Source organism: Carcharodon carcharias, chromosome 6, assembly GCF_017639515.1.
Source record: "Carcharodon carcharias isolate sCarCar2 chromosome 6, sCarCar2.pri, whole genome shotgun sequence".
In the NCBI taxonomy this organism is placed as follows: Eukaryota; Metazoa; Chordata; class Chondrichthyes; order Lamniformes; family Lamnidae; genus Carcharodon; species Carcharodon carcharias.
In genome coordinates, this window is record NC_054472.1 from 25,544,909 (window position 1) to 25,561,717 (window position 16,809).

The following is a 16,809-nucleotide window of genomic DNA, read 5'->3' on the forward strand; positions in this document are numbered from 1 at the left end:
ACTCTGGTAGATGTAACAAAAATGTTTTAGCTGGAACTGAGAGTAAAATAAAACTATTTTTTATACAAGACACTGTTTAAAAAATCATGGACCAATTATTCTATACAAGACAGAATAGGACACCTCACCTGCATAAACTGTTGCATCCATCTTTCCGACTTTTATTGGAGACCCTGAGGAAAACATTTCAGCAGCTACCTCATCCCATATTGGTTCCAACTTCTTGCAATGGCCACACCAAGGTGCATAGAACTAAAATAAACATATAATAGTTAGCAATGGGTAATTTAATTCATTCAGTACAGGGCTTAGGGAAATAACCTCAATCAGAAGAATTTTTAAAATGTTCAGAAATCAGGTCAGACTCACCCTCCCCTAAATGTTCTGCCTTTCTCATCCAAGGCACCAATTCAAGGCACCAGCCACTTTCCAGTAAGGTTTTCCAAGTTACTATTCTTCACAACATCTGTGGGCTATTCACTAAGGGTGGTGTTACATCTAACTTGGATTTTGCTTCCATCAAATGTTGGCAATGCATGCATTTTCTATTGACCTTTATATCTACACGTGAAATTAAAAATATACATATCTGCACCCCAAATCTTAAGGACCTCCATCACCAAGATTTGATTCAAATTTTTTTTCATAAAATAGTTTCAAGTTAATTAGGATTTGTTAAAATGGTTTTGAAAAGACCTGTGACACTCCCTTAAGGATTCAGTTTACAAACATGTTAAGCAAACGCACAACTGCTGTACATATAACCAAATCGATATTCTATTTATTTGAAATGTGAAATAGGATAACCAGTATTACTAGATTACATATGAATCTCCTATGACATTACTTAAAGGTAGTCAGGGGTCAGAAGTGTCCTTGCTACTACTTTGCATGTCTTGCCAAGTACTGTAATGCAACAAATTTATTGAATCATATCAAATGATTGACATAAGGTAAATATATTATAGAATGAGACTAAAAGAAAAGACCCAGAGCGCTCAGATAATATTCCCACTACTGTTTCAGGAAATCAGTTTGTGATGAAAGTAAAAAGCAAAAAACTGCGGATGCTGGAAATACAAAACAAAAACAAAAATACCTGGAAAAACTCAGCAGGTCTGGCAGCATCTGTGGAGAGGAACACAGTTAACGTTTCGAGTCCGTATGACTCTTCAATAGAACTAAGGAAAAATAGAAGCGGTGAAATATAAGCTGGTTTGGGGGGGGGGGGGGGGGGGGAGAACAGGGACGGGTAGAGCTGGATAGAGGGCCAGTGATAGGTGGAGATAACCAAAACATGTCATAGACAAAAGGACAAAGAGATGTTGAGGATGGTGACATTATCTAAGGAATGTGCTAATAGGTAACATTAAGGGTAGAAAGCAGGGCGAGTAAGGTACAGACAGCCCTAGTGGGGATGGGGTGGGGGGGGAAGGGATCGAAATAGGCTAAAAGGTAGAGATAAAACAATGGATGGAAATACATTTAAAAATATTGGAAATATGTGGGAAAAGAAAAATCTATATATATTGGAAAAAAGTGGAATCAGAAAGGGGGTGGGGATGGAGAAGAGAGCTCATGATCTAAAATTGTTGAACTCAATATTCAGTCCGGAAGGCTGTGAAGTGCCTAGTCAGAAGATGAGGTGCTGTTGTGATGAAAGTAACTTTGTTTGTTCTCTCTGCAAAACACCAACTTGTACTGATATAGCATCCTTTAATATAATAAAACATCCCAAGGGACTTCACAGGTGCATGATAACTCAAAACTTATAATGTTGAAAAATTTGTTTTCTTAATCCTCTAGCACATTTGCTTTAGATGAAAATACTTTTTTCTTTATTCTTTCCTCCTCTCTTCCCCAAAACACTCATTCTCTGTTGTAGTATTGTTACACTTTTCCCATGGAGAATAGTGGTGCACTAGTGGTTGGGTTCACAGGCTGATCAGCAACTAACTGGCTGCAACGAGATCCATCTTTAACCAGCCAATATGGTGCTTAGTCCTAAACTGCAGGCACATTTTATAGGCTACATAACCTGGGAATGCTGATATTAGCTGCATTTCTCTTCTAGTATCCCTCACCTTGATTGAGAACAAGAAAAGTACAAATAAAAGGCAGCAAATTATTTTGTTGGCAACATTTATTTGGGGCTTCTAATTTAAAACTGTTTTCATAAAATAGCCATTAGAATGAAAGTACATTACTAGTTTAGGGGTTTATTTTGCATCAGTTTTGGTCCTGGAACAATTCACAAAATGCCTAGTCTTTTCAAAAAAAGCTAAGCAACATCCATCAGGAAAAACTGTGGAACAAATGAATGGTACTTCAGGACTGAACAGTTTAGTGACAGACAGTCTTATAGTTATAGTAATAACATTGTTTTTTAAAGTCTTTCAAACAAAGGTCACAATCCACACCTTTTTCCAAAAAAAGTCATTAATTTCCCATATGTTTGCTTTTTCCCCATGTACTGATGCTATGCATGTTTCTCTTTTGTCTAAATGAAGTATTACACTGGAAAACTAGCCTCAACTAGGAGCATTTGCACACCATCGTTATCACTGCGCGAACTCTAAATTTAATGTGTGTAAACTGTAGGTGAAAGATAGATTAATTTGCTTACCCGAGTGTCTAATGCCAGCAACTGGAGACTTTAGACTTGAACTACAAATCTCAGATTGCATTGTAATGCCTGCAGTTTTGGGCCCAAACTGCAACAGTTTTTAACTAAGCTCTGAAATCATAACTGAATTAGTTATACCTCTTGTGAGGAAGTTCTAAATAACTTTAATGCCTTCAAATTTACATGTGTGTTCCAAACAAAATCAAAATGCCGTGACTCCATGCAGTCATTGCCAAATAAATCCCCACCAGATCAAATTGAATTTTGGAGGTGCCCAAACTCAGAGGCCTCCAAACTAAAAGCAAAGACAGGAACAATTCACTAAGAATTCAATAGAAAGCACCAGTTGTTATCATGCTGAACAGGATTAGTGAGTCAAATTAACGTGCTTTAATACTGGATCATTTAATATACTTTAGCTCTGGTGAGACATATGCAGTTTCATTGGTGGAGGGCACAGAATCTTTGCTCTGTATCAACAAGCAGTAACAATACTGAATGCATTATATGTAGATGAGAAGATTTAATGGGAAAGAGACTGGAGAGGATACAACTAATGAGGCACACCGACTCCTGCTACCATTATGCTTTTACAAGCGCAATTGTAAACATGTATTATTTACTTCAACAATGGGAATATACCACAACATTGCTCACAGAATTATGTGGGGTACCCCGGAAATGAAAGACAGGAAAGGCCTGTCAAATTAACATGCACTGCAGAAAAGGGAGAGCCATGAGGTTTGAATGCATGGTTTTGGACTAAGGAACAATACAACTGTCTTTCTGTACATGAGCCTCTAAATCTGACTGATCTGCACAGATCAAGTGAGCAATACAAGATAGCTAGCAAGAAATGATCCACAATCACATGTTCTTGATAACATTATCATACACATTAAATAGAATGGCTGATGCATGTGGGCAGTGGGGGGAGAATTGCAATGTTACAATTGAGGATCCTGACATTATTAAATATACAAGTTTTTATTCATAGTTCTTGGTAATTTCCATTCATAACATGCAATGTAGTATACAATTACTCCACATTTATAGAAGTGCGCCAAAATATAATGATTTTTTAAAAAAATACTAATTTGTTTACTGATACAGAGACTGTCAAATAGGATATCTTCTTCCCAATGACTATCTCACCAGACTGAAACAGGTCCATTAGAAACAACAAGTTTGTGAGACTTCTAAGCCAAGTATGACCTGGTTAGAGCAACCTACGCTACTAGCTGGGAACGTAGATGATTTACCAGATGATGCCATGTTTTCAATGAGTCCTGCAGTTCGCTATAAATGGGAACTTGTCTTACCACAAAATCTACTTAAGCCTTGCAATGGAAAATGTCTTGGTACAACTTTATTTACCATCTTTCGTCATCAGCAATGTTCACTTTTTTGAAAACAACCTTTCAAAGGCAGCTATCTTGAGGGCAACAAACAACAATAAGATCACTGCAAGTCATGAAAATGGAACAATGCGCAGACAATTGACATTTTGCCACAAATATTCAACTCCTTTATTTACTTACATTCAATTTGCTCTGGGACAAATAAGTCACAAACAATTTTTTAAACCTGGTTGCAGAGTAGGCCTCCTCTACACTGGAGACACAAAATGCTGACTGGTTGACCACTTTGCAGAACTTCACTCAGTCTGCAAGCATGACCCCAACCTTCCAGTCGCTTGCCATTTCAATTCACCATCTTGCTCTCATGCTCACATTTCTTTCCTCGGCCCATTCCAACGTTCCAGTGAAGCTCAACAGAAGCTGCAGGAGCAGCACCTCATCTTCTGATTAGGCATTTTAGAACCTTCTGGATTCAACGACTTCAGACCATGAACTCCATCTTCTATTTGAATTCTTCACCACCCCACCCCCTGCCAATTGCCAGTCTATATCTCGTTCTCATGTTTTTACTATCAGATAGCGCTGACCCTTTTTCTGTTATTAACATATTCTGCTTTTTTGCTTTCAGGCAGCACTGACTTTTATTCTGTTATTAACACCAGCTCTGCACCAAAGCTTCAGGCCTTAATACTATCATTACCACTCCCTTTGTCTTGTGTTCCATGACATCTTTGTCATTTAATCTCTCCTGCCTGCTAACCTAGCCAACCTTCTATTCTGCTCCGCCTGCCCCTCTCCCTTTTTCAACAGCATAAAATCCACCACATTTCTACCTCTCACCAGTTCCGAAGAAATCATATTGAAACATTAACTGTTTCTCTCTCCACAGATACTGCCAGACCTGAGTTTTTCTAGCATTTTCTGTTTTTATTTCAGATTTCCAGCATCTTTAATGTTTTGCTTATATATTATTGCAGAGTAGGGCTCTTTCAAAAAAACAGATGTACCACATTTCAGTACAGAAGGAATGCATGCTTGACCAGCATTTCACAGCATTAATAGGTGTAGTCAGAATATCAATCCTCTCCACCATAGTGATTTTCAAACGGAACAGAGTAGGGAATTTTGATTTTGGGGAGGCGGGGAGGTGGAGAACGGTGTGGCAGGGGACATACAAAGAAGTAGTCAGGTAGGTATGAGGATACATGGGCTTTATTTCTCAAATCCTAAGTTTGCCAGTGCATGGTGCCAAAGCATCAGTGAATCATGTGCTTGGGCATTTCAGCATCTTCTAGCATCAGTACTAAAGGATTGACGTGAGTATGATGTTTGGTGTTCACCAATTGTGATTAAATTAAGATTTTTTTGGAAGTGTAAAGTCAAGAATGTTGATCCCGAGGGAGGATCAAGTAGAACCAGACAAAAGAAACTAGGAACTGTGATCCTCCCTACTTGGACTTGAAGATGACATTTACTGGTTTTGACAAAAATCTTCAACAGCAATGTGATAGGTGCACGGAGGGTCTTGCTCACAATAGAAAGAACTAAGCAAACCAAAATTTTACTTGGAGACCAAACATCCTGCCCAAAAACAAATAAAGCATGAGTTCTTTTTGAATGGAAGCTTATTCAAATGAGAGATGGAAACAATCAAAAAACTTAGTGCTATCCTTGGGAGTACCAAGAACAGCCCTGGTCTCCATAATATAAAAAAAGGGTAAGAGCACTGGAGAAGGCGTTAAAAAAAAGGTTTACTACAATATCAGCACTGAGGGGTTATACCCTTCACTGTTTCTGGATCAAAATCCTGGAATTCCACCCGCCCGCCACCAAACAGCACTGGGGTGTACCTACACCACCAGGTGAACTGCAGCGGTTCAAGGCGGCAGCTCACCATGACCTTCTCAAGGGCAATTAGGGATGGGCAATAATGTGTGTTAGCCAGTGACACCCATATCCCATGAATAAATTTTAAAAATTCAGGCAAGATGAAACAAGCTGGAGTTCTTTTCTCTAAGGAATAAGACCGAGGGGTAACCCGAGATATTTCTGAGATTATGAAAATGTTTGATAGGGTAAACATAGAAAAGAGGTTTCAGACCATAAAAGTAGGATAGTCACTAATAATTCCAACAGGGAATTCAGGAGAAATGTTTTTTTCAGTGTGATTAGAATGCGAACATACACAGTAGGAGCAGTTGGCCATTCTGCCAATCAAGCCTGCTCCATCATTCAATAAGATCATGGCTGATCTGTTTGTGTTTCAAATTCCACATTCCCATCTATCCCCAATAACATTTGATTCCCTTGCCTTAACAAAAATCTATCTACCTCTGTCTTAAAAATGACCCCAATTCCACTGCCTTCTGAGGCAGAGTTCCAAAGTTACACAGCCCTCAGAAAAATATCTCCTCATCTCTGTCCTAAAAGGGTGACCCTCAACTTAAAAAAGTGCTCCCTAGTTCTGGGCTTACCCACAAGAGGAAACATCTTTTCCACATCTACTTTTTCAAGGCCATTGAGGATCTTGTATACTTCAACTCAAGTTACCCCTCACTTCTAAATTCCAGTGGAAACAAGCTCAGCCTGTCCAACCTATCCTCTTAAGACAACCCGCTCATTTCAGATATCAATCTAGTAAACTTCCTCTGAGCCGCCTCCAACATACTTATATCCTTCCTTAAATAAGGAGACCAAAACTGCACACAGTATTCAAGATGTGGTCTCACCAATGCCCTGTATAACTGAAGCATAACATCCTTAGTTTTATGTTCAATTCCTCTTGTAAAAAAGAATAGCATTCCATTAGCCTTCTTGATTATGCGCTGTACCTCCTTACTAACATTTTGTGACTCACACTAGAACATCTAGATCCCTCTGCACCTCGGAATTCTGCAGTTGCTCTCCGTTTAAGTAACACTCTGCTTTATTCTTCTTGCCAAAGTGAAGAACTCCACATTTTCCTACATTATATTACATCTGCCATATTTTTGCTCACTCACTCAACCTATCTATATCGCTCTACAAACTCACATCCTCTTCACAACCTACTTTCCTACCTATCATTGTGTTGTCTACAAATTTTGCTTTCATGCCTTCGCTCCCCTCATCCAAGTCATTGATGTAAATTGTAAAAAGTTGAAGGCCCAGCACAGACTCCTCCGGGACTCCACGCATTACATACAGCCAAGCCGACAAAGACTCGTTTATGTATGCTGTTTTCTGCCAGCCAGCCAATCTTCTATCCATGCTAATATGTTACCCCCTACACCATCAGCTTTTATTTCCTGCAATAACCTTTGATGTGCACCTTATCAAATGCCTTCTGGAAATCTAAGTACAGTACGTTTACAGATGCCCACTTATCCACAGCACATTACTCTTTCAAAGAAATCTAATAAATTGTTTAAACATGATTTCCCTTTCACAAAACCATGCTGAGTCTTCCCAACTATCTTGAGGTTTTGTAAGTACCCAGCAAAAACCTCCTTAATGATCAATTCTAACACCTTCCCCATGACAGGCATCAAGCTAACTGGCCAATGGTTTCCTGTTTTCTGCCTCCCTCCTTCCCTTCTTGAATAGAGGGGTTATATTTGCTACTTTCTAATCGGATGGAACCTATTCAGAATCTAGAAAATTTTGGAAATTTAACACCAATGCATCTACTATCTCATTAGCCACCTCTTTTAAGACCCTAGGATGAAGTCACCTGGACCCAGAGATTTGTCAGCCTGCAGCTCCACCAGTTTGCTCAGTACCGCTTCCCTAGTGATTATAATTTCACCAAGTTCCTCTCTCCCCACCACTTCCTGATTTACAGCTATTACTGGAAAATATCCTCTATAGCAAAGACAGAAGCAAAGTATTTGTTCATTTCATCCGCCATTATCTACTATTAACTCCCCATTGTCACACTCTAGAAGACCAACACTCACTTTACTTACTTTCTTCCTTTTTAAATACCTGTAGAAACACTTGCTATCCATTTTTATATTTCTATCTTATGCTCTAATTTCTTTCTTCCATTTAACCTTAAGTCATTCTCTGCCAGTCTTTATATTCTGACCAATCATCTGACCTGCCACTCACCTTTGTGCAGTTATATGCTTTTTCTTTAACTTCTTCAGTTAACCATGATTGGTAGGCCCTCCCTTTAGAATTTTTCTTTATAGTAGGAATATACTTATTCTGAGTATTCTGAAATGGCTCCTTAAATATCTGCCACTGCCTCCCCATTGATCAATCTCCTAGCCGAGTATCCTAGTTCTCTTTAGCTAGCTCAATTTTCACGCCCAAATCGTTACCCTTATTTAAGTTTAAAATACTAGTCTTAGATCCATTCTTCTCCCTTCCATACTGTATTGTGCTCGCTGCTACCTAGGGGTGCCTTCACTCTGAGGTTGTTAATTAATCCTGTCACATTATACAGTACCAAGTCCAATACAACCTGCTCTCTGGTTGGCTTCAGAACGTGCTGCTCTGAAAAACTCTCAAAAACCTTCTATGAACTCTTCCTCCAGGCTAATGCTACCAATCTAATTTTTCCAGTTTATACATAGATTAAAGTCACGCGTGATTGTTGCTGTCCCTTTATCACAAGCACCTAATATTTCTTCTTGTGTACTTTGTCCTACATTGTGGTTATTGTTAGGGGGCCTGTAGACCACTCCCACTAGTGACTTCTTTCCCCTACTATTCCTCATCTCCACCTAAACTGATTCTAAATCCTGATCTCCTGAACCAAGGTCATCTCTAACTACTGCACAAATGCCACCCTGGATTAACAGTGCCCCCCATCCACCTTTACCTAGCTTCCTATTCTTCTTAAATGTCATATATCCCTCAATATTCAGGACAAATCCTTGTCATCCTGCAGCCACATCTCCATAGGATCATATTTATTTGCTTCAATGTGCACCATCAATTCATCTATTTTGTTTTGAATGCTACACACATTCAGATATAGAGCCTTTAGTATTGTCTTTCTGTTATCTTTGTAACATCTAGTCTTGATTGTTGGTGCATTCTTAGGTTTTTTTTCCTCTATGGCCCTTCTTACCATTTCCTGACCCTCATTTCTCACATTGCTATTTTCCTCTCTTATCCTGGCTGGGATGGTCTTGCCCTGTTGTGGCGGGGCCTGCGCAGGAAATTCGGTGGCCCAGTCAAAAGTCCACTGACTTTTGGCAGGACTGGATGGTCCTGGCGGCAGGCAGGGGTGGAAAATCCAGCCCCTCTTCTCTACTCTTTGATATACCACATCTTATCCCTTGCTCTCAGCTACTTAGTTTAAAACCCTCTCTACTTCCCTAGCTACCTGGTTCACAGGAACACTGGTCCCAGCACAGTTCAGGTGTAGACCGTCCCAATGGTACAGCCTCCAGTCCAGGTGCCAGCGCCCCACAAACCGGAACCCACTTCTCCCACACCAGTCTTTGAGCTGTGTGTTCATGTCTCTAATTTTATGTAGCCTATGTCAATTTGCACATGGCTCAGGTAATAATCCAGAGACTATAACTTTTGAGGCTCTGCTTTTTAATTTAGTGCCTAGCTTCTCATACTTTCTATGCAGAACCTCTTTCCTAGTTCTACCCATATTGTTGATACCTACTTGGATCACGGCAACTGGATCCTCCCCCTCCCACTGCAAGCTTCTCTCCACCCCGGAACAGATGTCCCGAACCCTGGCACTGGGCATGCAACACAGCTGTTTGGACTCTCGCTCTTTACAGCAGGGACCATTGTCAATTCTCTGCACTGCGACTACTACTGCTACAACATTCTTTTCCACCCACTTGAGTGGCTTCCTGTACCACGGTGCCATGGTCAGTTTGCTCATCCACCCTGCAGCCCCCACTCTTATCCAAACAAGCTGAGAGGTCCTCAAACCTATTGAGCAATTGCACTCCTGCCTTCTGGGTCCCTTTACCTGCTTCACTCGCAGTCACAGCTTCCTGTCCCTGACTAAATCAAAAGACCCTATTCTAATTGGTGTGACTGCCTCCTTGTAGAAAGCATCCAGGTAACGTTCCCTCCTGGCTGATGTGTCACTGAGTCTGCAGCCTCCAACTCAATGACTTTGAGCCAAAGTTCTTTGAGTTGTAAATGTGCTTGTCCTGGATCACAACGTTATGCTGCAGCCTTGACACATCAGCTGTCCTACCATCCTTAATGTGTTTTAATTACTTAATTATATTATTCACTTATTTATGTTGTGTTTTTATGTATTTTATTAACTTTACCACCAATTTGTATATTAATTCAAACCGTAAGAATAGAATAGACCTTAACTACTTACCAAATACTCAAACAGCTAGCTCCTTTCCTTGTAGTAGAGTAAGAACCAATTCCTACAGGGTGAGGAAGGTGGAAAAGCAAAAGAAAACAACATCCCCTTTCCTGCCCCCTTCAGCAAATTCGCCACTCACCAAACTCTCAGGTTTGTACTCAAGTTTCCTCAGCTGCACTTGTTTGCCAAATGTGGAACTTGCTACCATGAAGAGTAGCTGAGGTGATTAGCATAGATGCATGTATAGGGAAGTTAGACAAACACATGAGAAATAAATAGATGGATATGTTTATGGTGTTAGATGATGAAGTGTGAGAGGAGATTTGAATGGAGCATAAACTTGTTGAGACGAATGGCCTGTTTCCAGATCGCAAATACGGTATAATAGCTCTGCCAATGTACTTGATATGTCCTATGCTGTCTCATATCAAATTCAAAGAAGTCTCAAGCAATTGGTGAAAGACTTGCCAGCAGTGACTGAAATGGCATCGACTATGTGTGGAAGGAAGCACTGTCACCCCACTTACCAGCTATTATTATTGACCAGAAACTGAACTGGACTAGCCATATAAATACTGTGGCTACAAGAGCAGGTCAGAGGCTAGGAAACGTGTGACGAGTAATTCACCTCCTAACTCCGCAAAGCCTGTCCACTATCTACAAGGCACAAGTCAGGAATATGATGGAATTCTCTTCACTTGCCTGGATGAGTGCAGCTCCCACAACACTCAAGAAGCTTGACACCATCCAGGACAAAGCAGCCCACTTGATTGGCACCACATCCACAAACAATCACTCCCTCCACCACCGATGCACAATAGCAGCAGTGTGTACTATCTACAAGATGCACTGCAAGTATTTACCACGGCTCCTTCAACAGCACCTTCCAAACCCACGACAACTACCATCTAGAAGGACAAGGGCTGCAGATAGGTGGAAACACCACCACCTGAAAGTTCTCCTCCAAGTTACTCACCATCCTGACATGGAAATATATCACCATTCCTTCATTGTCACTGGGTCAAAATCATGGAACTCCCTTCCAAACAGCACTGTGGGTGTACCTACACCACATGGACTGCTGCATTTCAAGAAGGCAACTCACCATCACCTTCTCAAGGGCAACTAGGGATGGGCAATAAATGCTGGCCCAGCCAGCGAAGCCCACATCCAGTGAATGAATTTAAAAAAATGTTAACCACAGAATACTGATATGCCAGCAGACAAAGGAGAAGCTAACCAGAGCATTGAGGAAAAACTCTTTCCTTGGAGTACAAATTAACAAGGGTACTGATTGTGCCAATGCAAAAATCAGCTTTTGTTTGGTCAACGCCACATTCAGGATCAAAGTGAACTTTTTATTTTACCATTTGCCCAAGCGAGAATTACTGCTGAAGTATTATTCAAAGTATTAGATCAGTATACAACTAAAAACATTGAGTGGAATCTGGGTGTCGAGATTTGGATGGATGGGAATTAAGTCAAAACTAGATGCAATGGTGGACCTGTTGTTCTAGTGAAAGCTGTAGTACCATGCTGTGTATAGCACCACTGTCATATACAGAGTTGCAACAGTGATGCCAAAAGAGCCAGATATACTGGCTGCTGCTGTCAAGGTTGTGGACCTCAAAGTTCAACTACAGATGTTATGCTTTTTCCTCAATGCTGTTACAATCTTGGTAAAGACCAGTAACTTAATAAAAGAAATCAGAAATCCCAGTTATTTACTGAAATAATGAAAGCATAAGATTCAACAGTTTAAAAACAGAAGAATTTTTACTATACAAGAGTCAAACAAAGCAAACACCAAATACTATCTTAGACAACCTTAAAAATATAATACCCAGTTTGTCCATAGAAGAATTAACAGGCAAGTTGCAGTCTATTATAAACTTTAAGTAACATGTTAAATGGCAGGTACAACTAAGATAGCTCTTGCAAATTGGCTCAGCAACCCACTCAGCATATAGGTCAACAATCTCAGTCACAAGTCATTCAAAACTCTGTCTCCATGAAGAATTTCAACTCCTCTCTTTCTAGGAGCTAGTCTAATACCCAGCCAACAGCAGTGCACAACTAACCCAAGTTCCATGGGCAAAGTCTTCACCAAAAATGGCACACATCTGCAGAACCTCCTCAATTCGATCCACTAATGTTATCTTCAACTAAGTGAAACAGCTGCAGCAACTATATCTTTGCTTCTTAGTTTCTGGATCTAGCCTTTCTTCTTCAGCCTGCCTTTACTGCCCCACTGGAATAGTCATCAACTACTGAGCTTGAAGGGCTTTGTGTCCTTTTTTGTTTCAATCTCTCCACAAGTTTTGGTTTCCCTTTTCAGTTAGGGCCTGTCTCAAGAAATAAGATTTGAAACTATGGATTCCATCCCAATGCTTTGTGAAGAGATGGGATCATTGCATGGGCAACTTCTGCTTCACACATAATGGCTGTCACAAGGTAAATTTTAGCAACAAACTAAGAACTCAGGGAGGTGTATCATATGTTTGAGCAATTCTAAATCACTTCATCACTCCTTTGATCAGCGCTTCCAGGTTTTACTAGGCTAATTACCTGATATATGTGACAAGCTCAATGAACTTAATCTATTTTTGCAGTGCAAGAACTATAATATTTTCATTATGCACTAAAATTACAGATGTTGCCCAAAGAACTTTTCCCATGGAGTAACTAATTGCCTCAAGACAAGGTACCGATGTCCCTAACATTGACTTCTATCATTTTGGACTGTGCAGTCCTAGAAGTTAAAGATGTAATTCTGAAACATTTATCCAAACCTTACAAGAAATTCAGAAAATATTTCCCAGAAAGCAGCAAGTTAATTCCAGTATTTTACCTTAGTTAGAAATCAGGTTTTCATTCTTTTGTCAAGGTTACTGTGAGAATTTGATCAACATTGTTGATGACTATGTTTTAAGAGAATCTTAAAATCATGCCTCTTGATCAGTTCTGGCTTTCAAGTCGAAGAGACTTCCTGAATTGCCCCAAAGAATTACTTGTTCACTTTGCTTGAATGTATCTGCACTAGCTGTGCTTTTCTTTATTTACATCATAAAGAAGCACAGAAGCTTCTTGAAAGATAAAGGTGAGTCATGAAATGCTCTTTTATGTTCACGTTTATTCAGTAGTATAGAGCAGGATGCACCTGTTGGGTAGTATTATGCTATTCAAAGAAGCATAGGAAGAGCAGTAGGCCATTAATCTCAAAGTTAAAATTAGCAAATGATCTAGCATCAATTGCCATTTGCAGAAGAGTTTCAAACTTCTACTAGCCTTTGTATACAGAAGCATTTGCAAATTTCACTCCTTGAAAGATCTGGATCTAATTTTTAGAATATGTTCCCTACTCCAAGAGCGCACAACCAGCAGAAATAGTTTCTGCTTATCTTCATCAGTGTCCCTTAATATCTTGAAATCAAATCACTACTTAACCTTCTAAATTTTATGGAATACAATCTTAATCTTTGCTTAATCTCTCCTTGTAGCTTAGCCTTTGGAGTCCAGATATCATTCTTGTAAACCTATGCTGCGCTCCCTCCAAGGCAAATACATCATTCTTAAGGTGTGATGCCCAGAACTGCTCACATACTCCAAGTGTGGTCTAACAGCACTTTGTATAGCTGAGGCATGATTTCTGTTCCTTTGTATTCTAGTCCTCGACATACAAAGGCCAACATTCCATTAGTCTTTTTGATTATTTTCCATACCTGTTTATGACGTTTTAATGATCTGTGAACTGGACCCTCAAGTCTCTTTGGACCGCCACTGCTTCTAGCTTCTTACTGTTCTATCCTATTTATGTTCAAAGTGGATGACCTCATTTTTTTTATTCTTTGGTGGGATTTGGGTGTCGTTGGAAAGGCCAGCATTTGTTACCCAAACCTAATAGCCTCTGAACCAAGTGGCTTATTAGGACATTTTAGAGGGCAGTTAATGGTCAACCACACTGCTATGGATCTGAAGTCAAATGTGGCCAGCCCAGGTAAAGATGGCAGATTTCCTTCCTTAAAGAACATTAGTAAACCAGATAGCTAAATTTAAATTTCGCCAGCTGCCATGGTGGGATTTGAACCCATGTCTCCGGAGCATTAAATTTGAAATATAAAGCTAGACTTAAGTAATGGTGATCATGACAACTATCAATGATTGTCGTTAAAAACCCATCTGGTTCCACCTAGGGATGGAAATCTGCCATCCTCATGCGGTCTGGCCTACATGTGATTCCCCACAGCAATCTGGTTGACTCTTAACTGCCCTCTGTAATGGCCTAGTAAGCCACTCAGTTCAAGGGCAATTAGGGATGGGCAACAAGTGCTGGCCTTGCCAGCGACACCTATGAAAGAATGAAGAAAAAGATTAAACTGTGCCTCTGAATTACCAGTCCAGTGACATTATCACAAAACCACCACCTCCCCCATTGTCTACAATGAAATCTATTGCCACAGTTTTGTCCACTTAATCTTTTAATACCTCTTTGTAATTTTATGATTCCATCTACACTTCTTATAATATCATCAGCCAATCTGGATATGTGGTTTTCTGTCCTTTCCATCCCACCATTTTAGCCATTAATGAATGCAATGAATAGTTGATATTCCAACATAGATCCTTGCAGGACACCACTGGTCACATTCTACCAATTAGAGTATCCGTCCATTATCCCTATTCTGGCTCCTTCCTCCCAGCTATTTATTTTTTAAACAAGCTAATAGTTTGCTTTTAATTCCATGACTTTCAACTTTAGCTAACAGTCTCTTGAAGGGCTTTATCAAATACCTTCTTGGAGTCCATATAAATAATATCCAGAGACATCCTGCCCATTACTCAGTCACGTCATCAAAAAAATTCAATCAGGTTCACCAGGCATGACCCACCCTCTATAAATCCATGCTGGCTCTCTCCATACACCTTAAATTTTCAACTGATCGATCACAGTATCCTTAATTATAGGCCCTAGCAATAGGGGTTAGGTTAACTGATCTATAATTCCCTGGTTTCCCTCTCTCGCCCTTTCTTTAATAGTAGAGTGACTTGCATAATTTTCAAATCTAAAAGAAGTGATTATGCTTCTTCTGTCTCAAACAATATATTAGCTGCAAAATTTAAATCTCTTAATCATTCTTAGGGATTGGGAGCGACGAATGCAACACAGTGAGAAGCTTTTGGATACCTCTATTTTCCACAATTATAGATTGGGTTGACATTAAAAAAGATAGCTAGCATTTACACCAGTTGACCAAATCTATGCCAAGAATGCAAGAACTGATGTATCTGCATTACAACATCCAGAAAAAAAAATCTATAAAACTCTTTCCCAGACATTATCATTTACAACGGTGTACTTTGTATGTAAACGGTTCACCATCATTTCCTGAATCATGCATTAGATTAGTAGGAATATGGGAAATCTGCAATCTGCCTATTCATTAACAAACACAATTCCCCCAAGTTAGTGTTCATAACCAACAATGTCAATTTTGAGAGGAAGCTGTCCTTGTTACAGCTAGCCCCATTTGCACGGTTATACAACCTAGCAAATAAAACAAAACTGCAAGCCTTCCTCCGCAACTGAGCATATCATTGCTGGCTTCAACAGACCATGATTCAGCCCATGATGCTCAAATCGTGAAGGTGTGATAACTGAAGAGTAAACCTGTACAGTAATCGCTGAAAAATGATCAAAATTTAACCTTCAGTTGACTGTTGGGAAAAAGCAGTCCATTGTACGTTTTAATTTTTCGCAAAGCTACATTGGAAATGGCATTTGTAAAATAACCAGTCATTTGCCTGTACAGCTGTGCTTTAGGTGGTGAATTACTTACTAATGACTTCTCTCTACTGTCTCTGCACAACAGTTCTGTTAAACTGAATCAGAAGTACACAGTATTGTTCTTAATGTAAATACACACGGAGGTATGCAACAACTTTAGTAAAAGCTATTCCTCAAGGAAGAAATGGCCCATTATCAACGGCTGTAAGAGTAACAAAATCTCCAAAGCAGACACCAGCCCTGCAAACAAGGCATCAGCAGAGATCATTTTGCACCATCGGCAAGGGACAACTTCATGTGTGGCACTTGTGGCAGACTTTATATTTCCAGAATCTGCTTGTTCAGCCATCAAAAAGAAGTGATGATCTCAACTGACCTCATATAAGTTCTGAGGCTGCATTCCCAACATTTTTTGCAGATGGATGGATGCCAATTGCCAAGAGTAACATCCAGCATAAATATCTTTCTCATAAGTAAACTGAACTGATTACTGTTTGAGAAATACAAGTGTCATATAGGATTTTTAAAATATGTTTTAACTTGGATTGAAATTTTTAACTAAAAAGCTCACTGGATGGCTAACTATTCACATTATACAAATAGGATGTAACTTTGCAAAACTTTATGTACATCGTTATGTTTTAAAGTAAAAATCTATGTTGCTCTGGGGTTATGATAAAAGATCAGTAATGGGCATCAACATTAAAATTACCTGAAAGGTGTGCACCTTCTAAACCCACAACCA

General features: G+C 39.6%; 1 protein-coding gene across 1 annotated transcript in view; it reads right to left on the bottom strand.

Annotated features, from left to right (window-relative positions):
* Positions 1-16,809, bottom strand: part of LOC121278666 (protein disulfide-isomerase TMX3-like) — a 141,173-nt gene that overhangs the window by 99,294 nt on the left and 25,070 nt on the right. Inside the window, exon 4 of the mRNA XM_041188978.1 lies at positions 129-252. Coding sequence (XP_041044912.1) covers positions 129-252 — 124 coding nt within the window. The remainder of the gene's footprint in view (positions 1-128; positions 253-16,809) is intronic.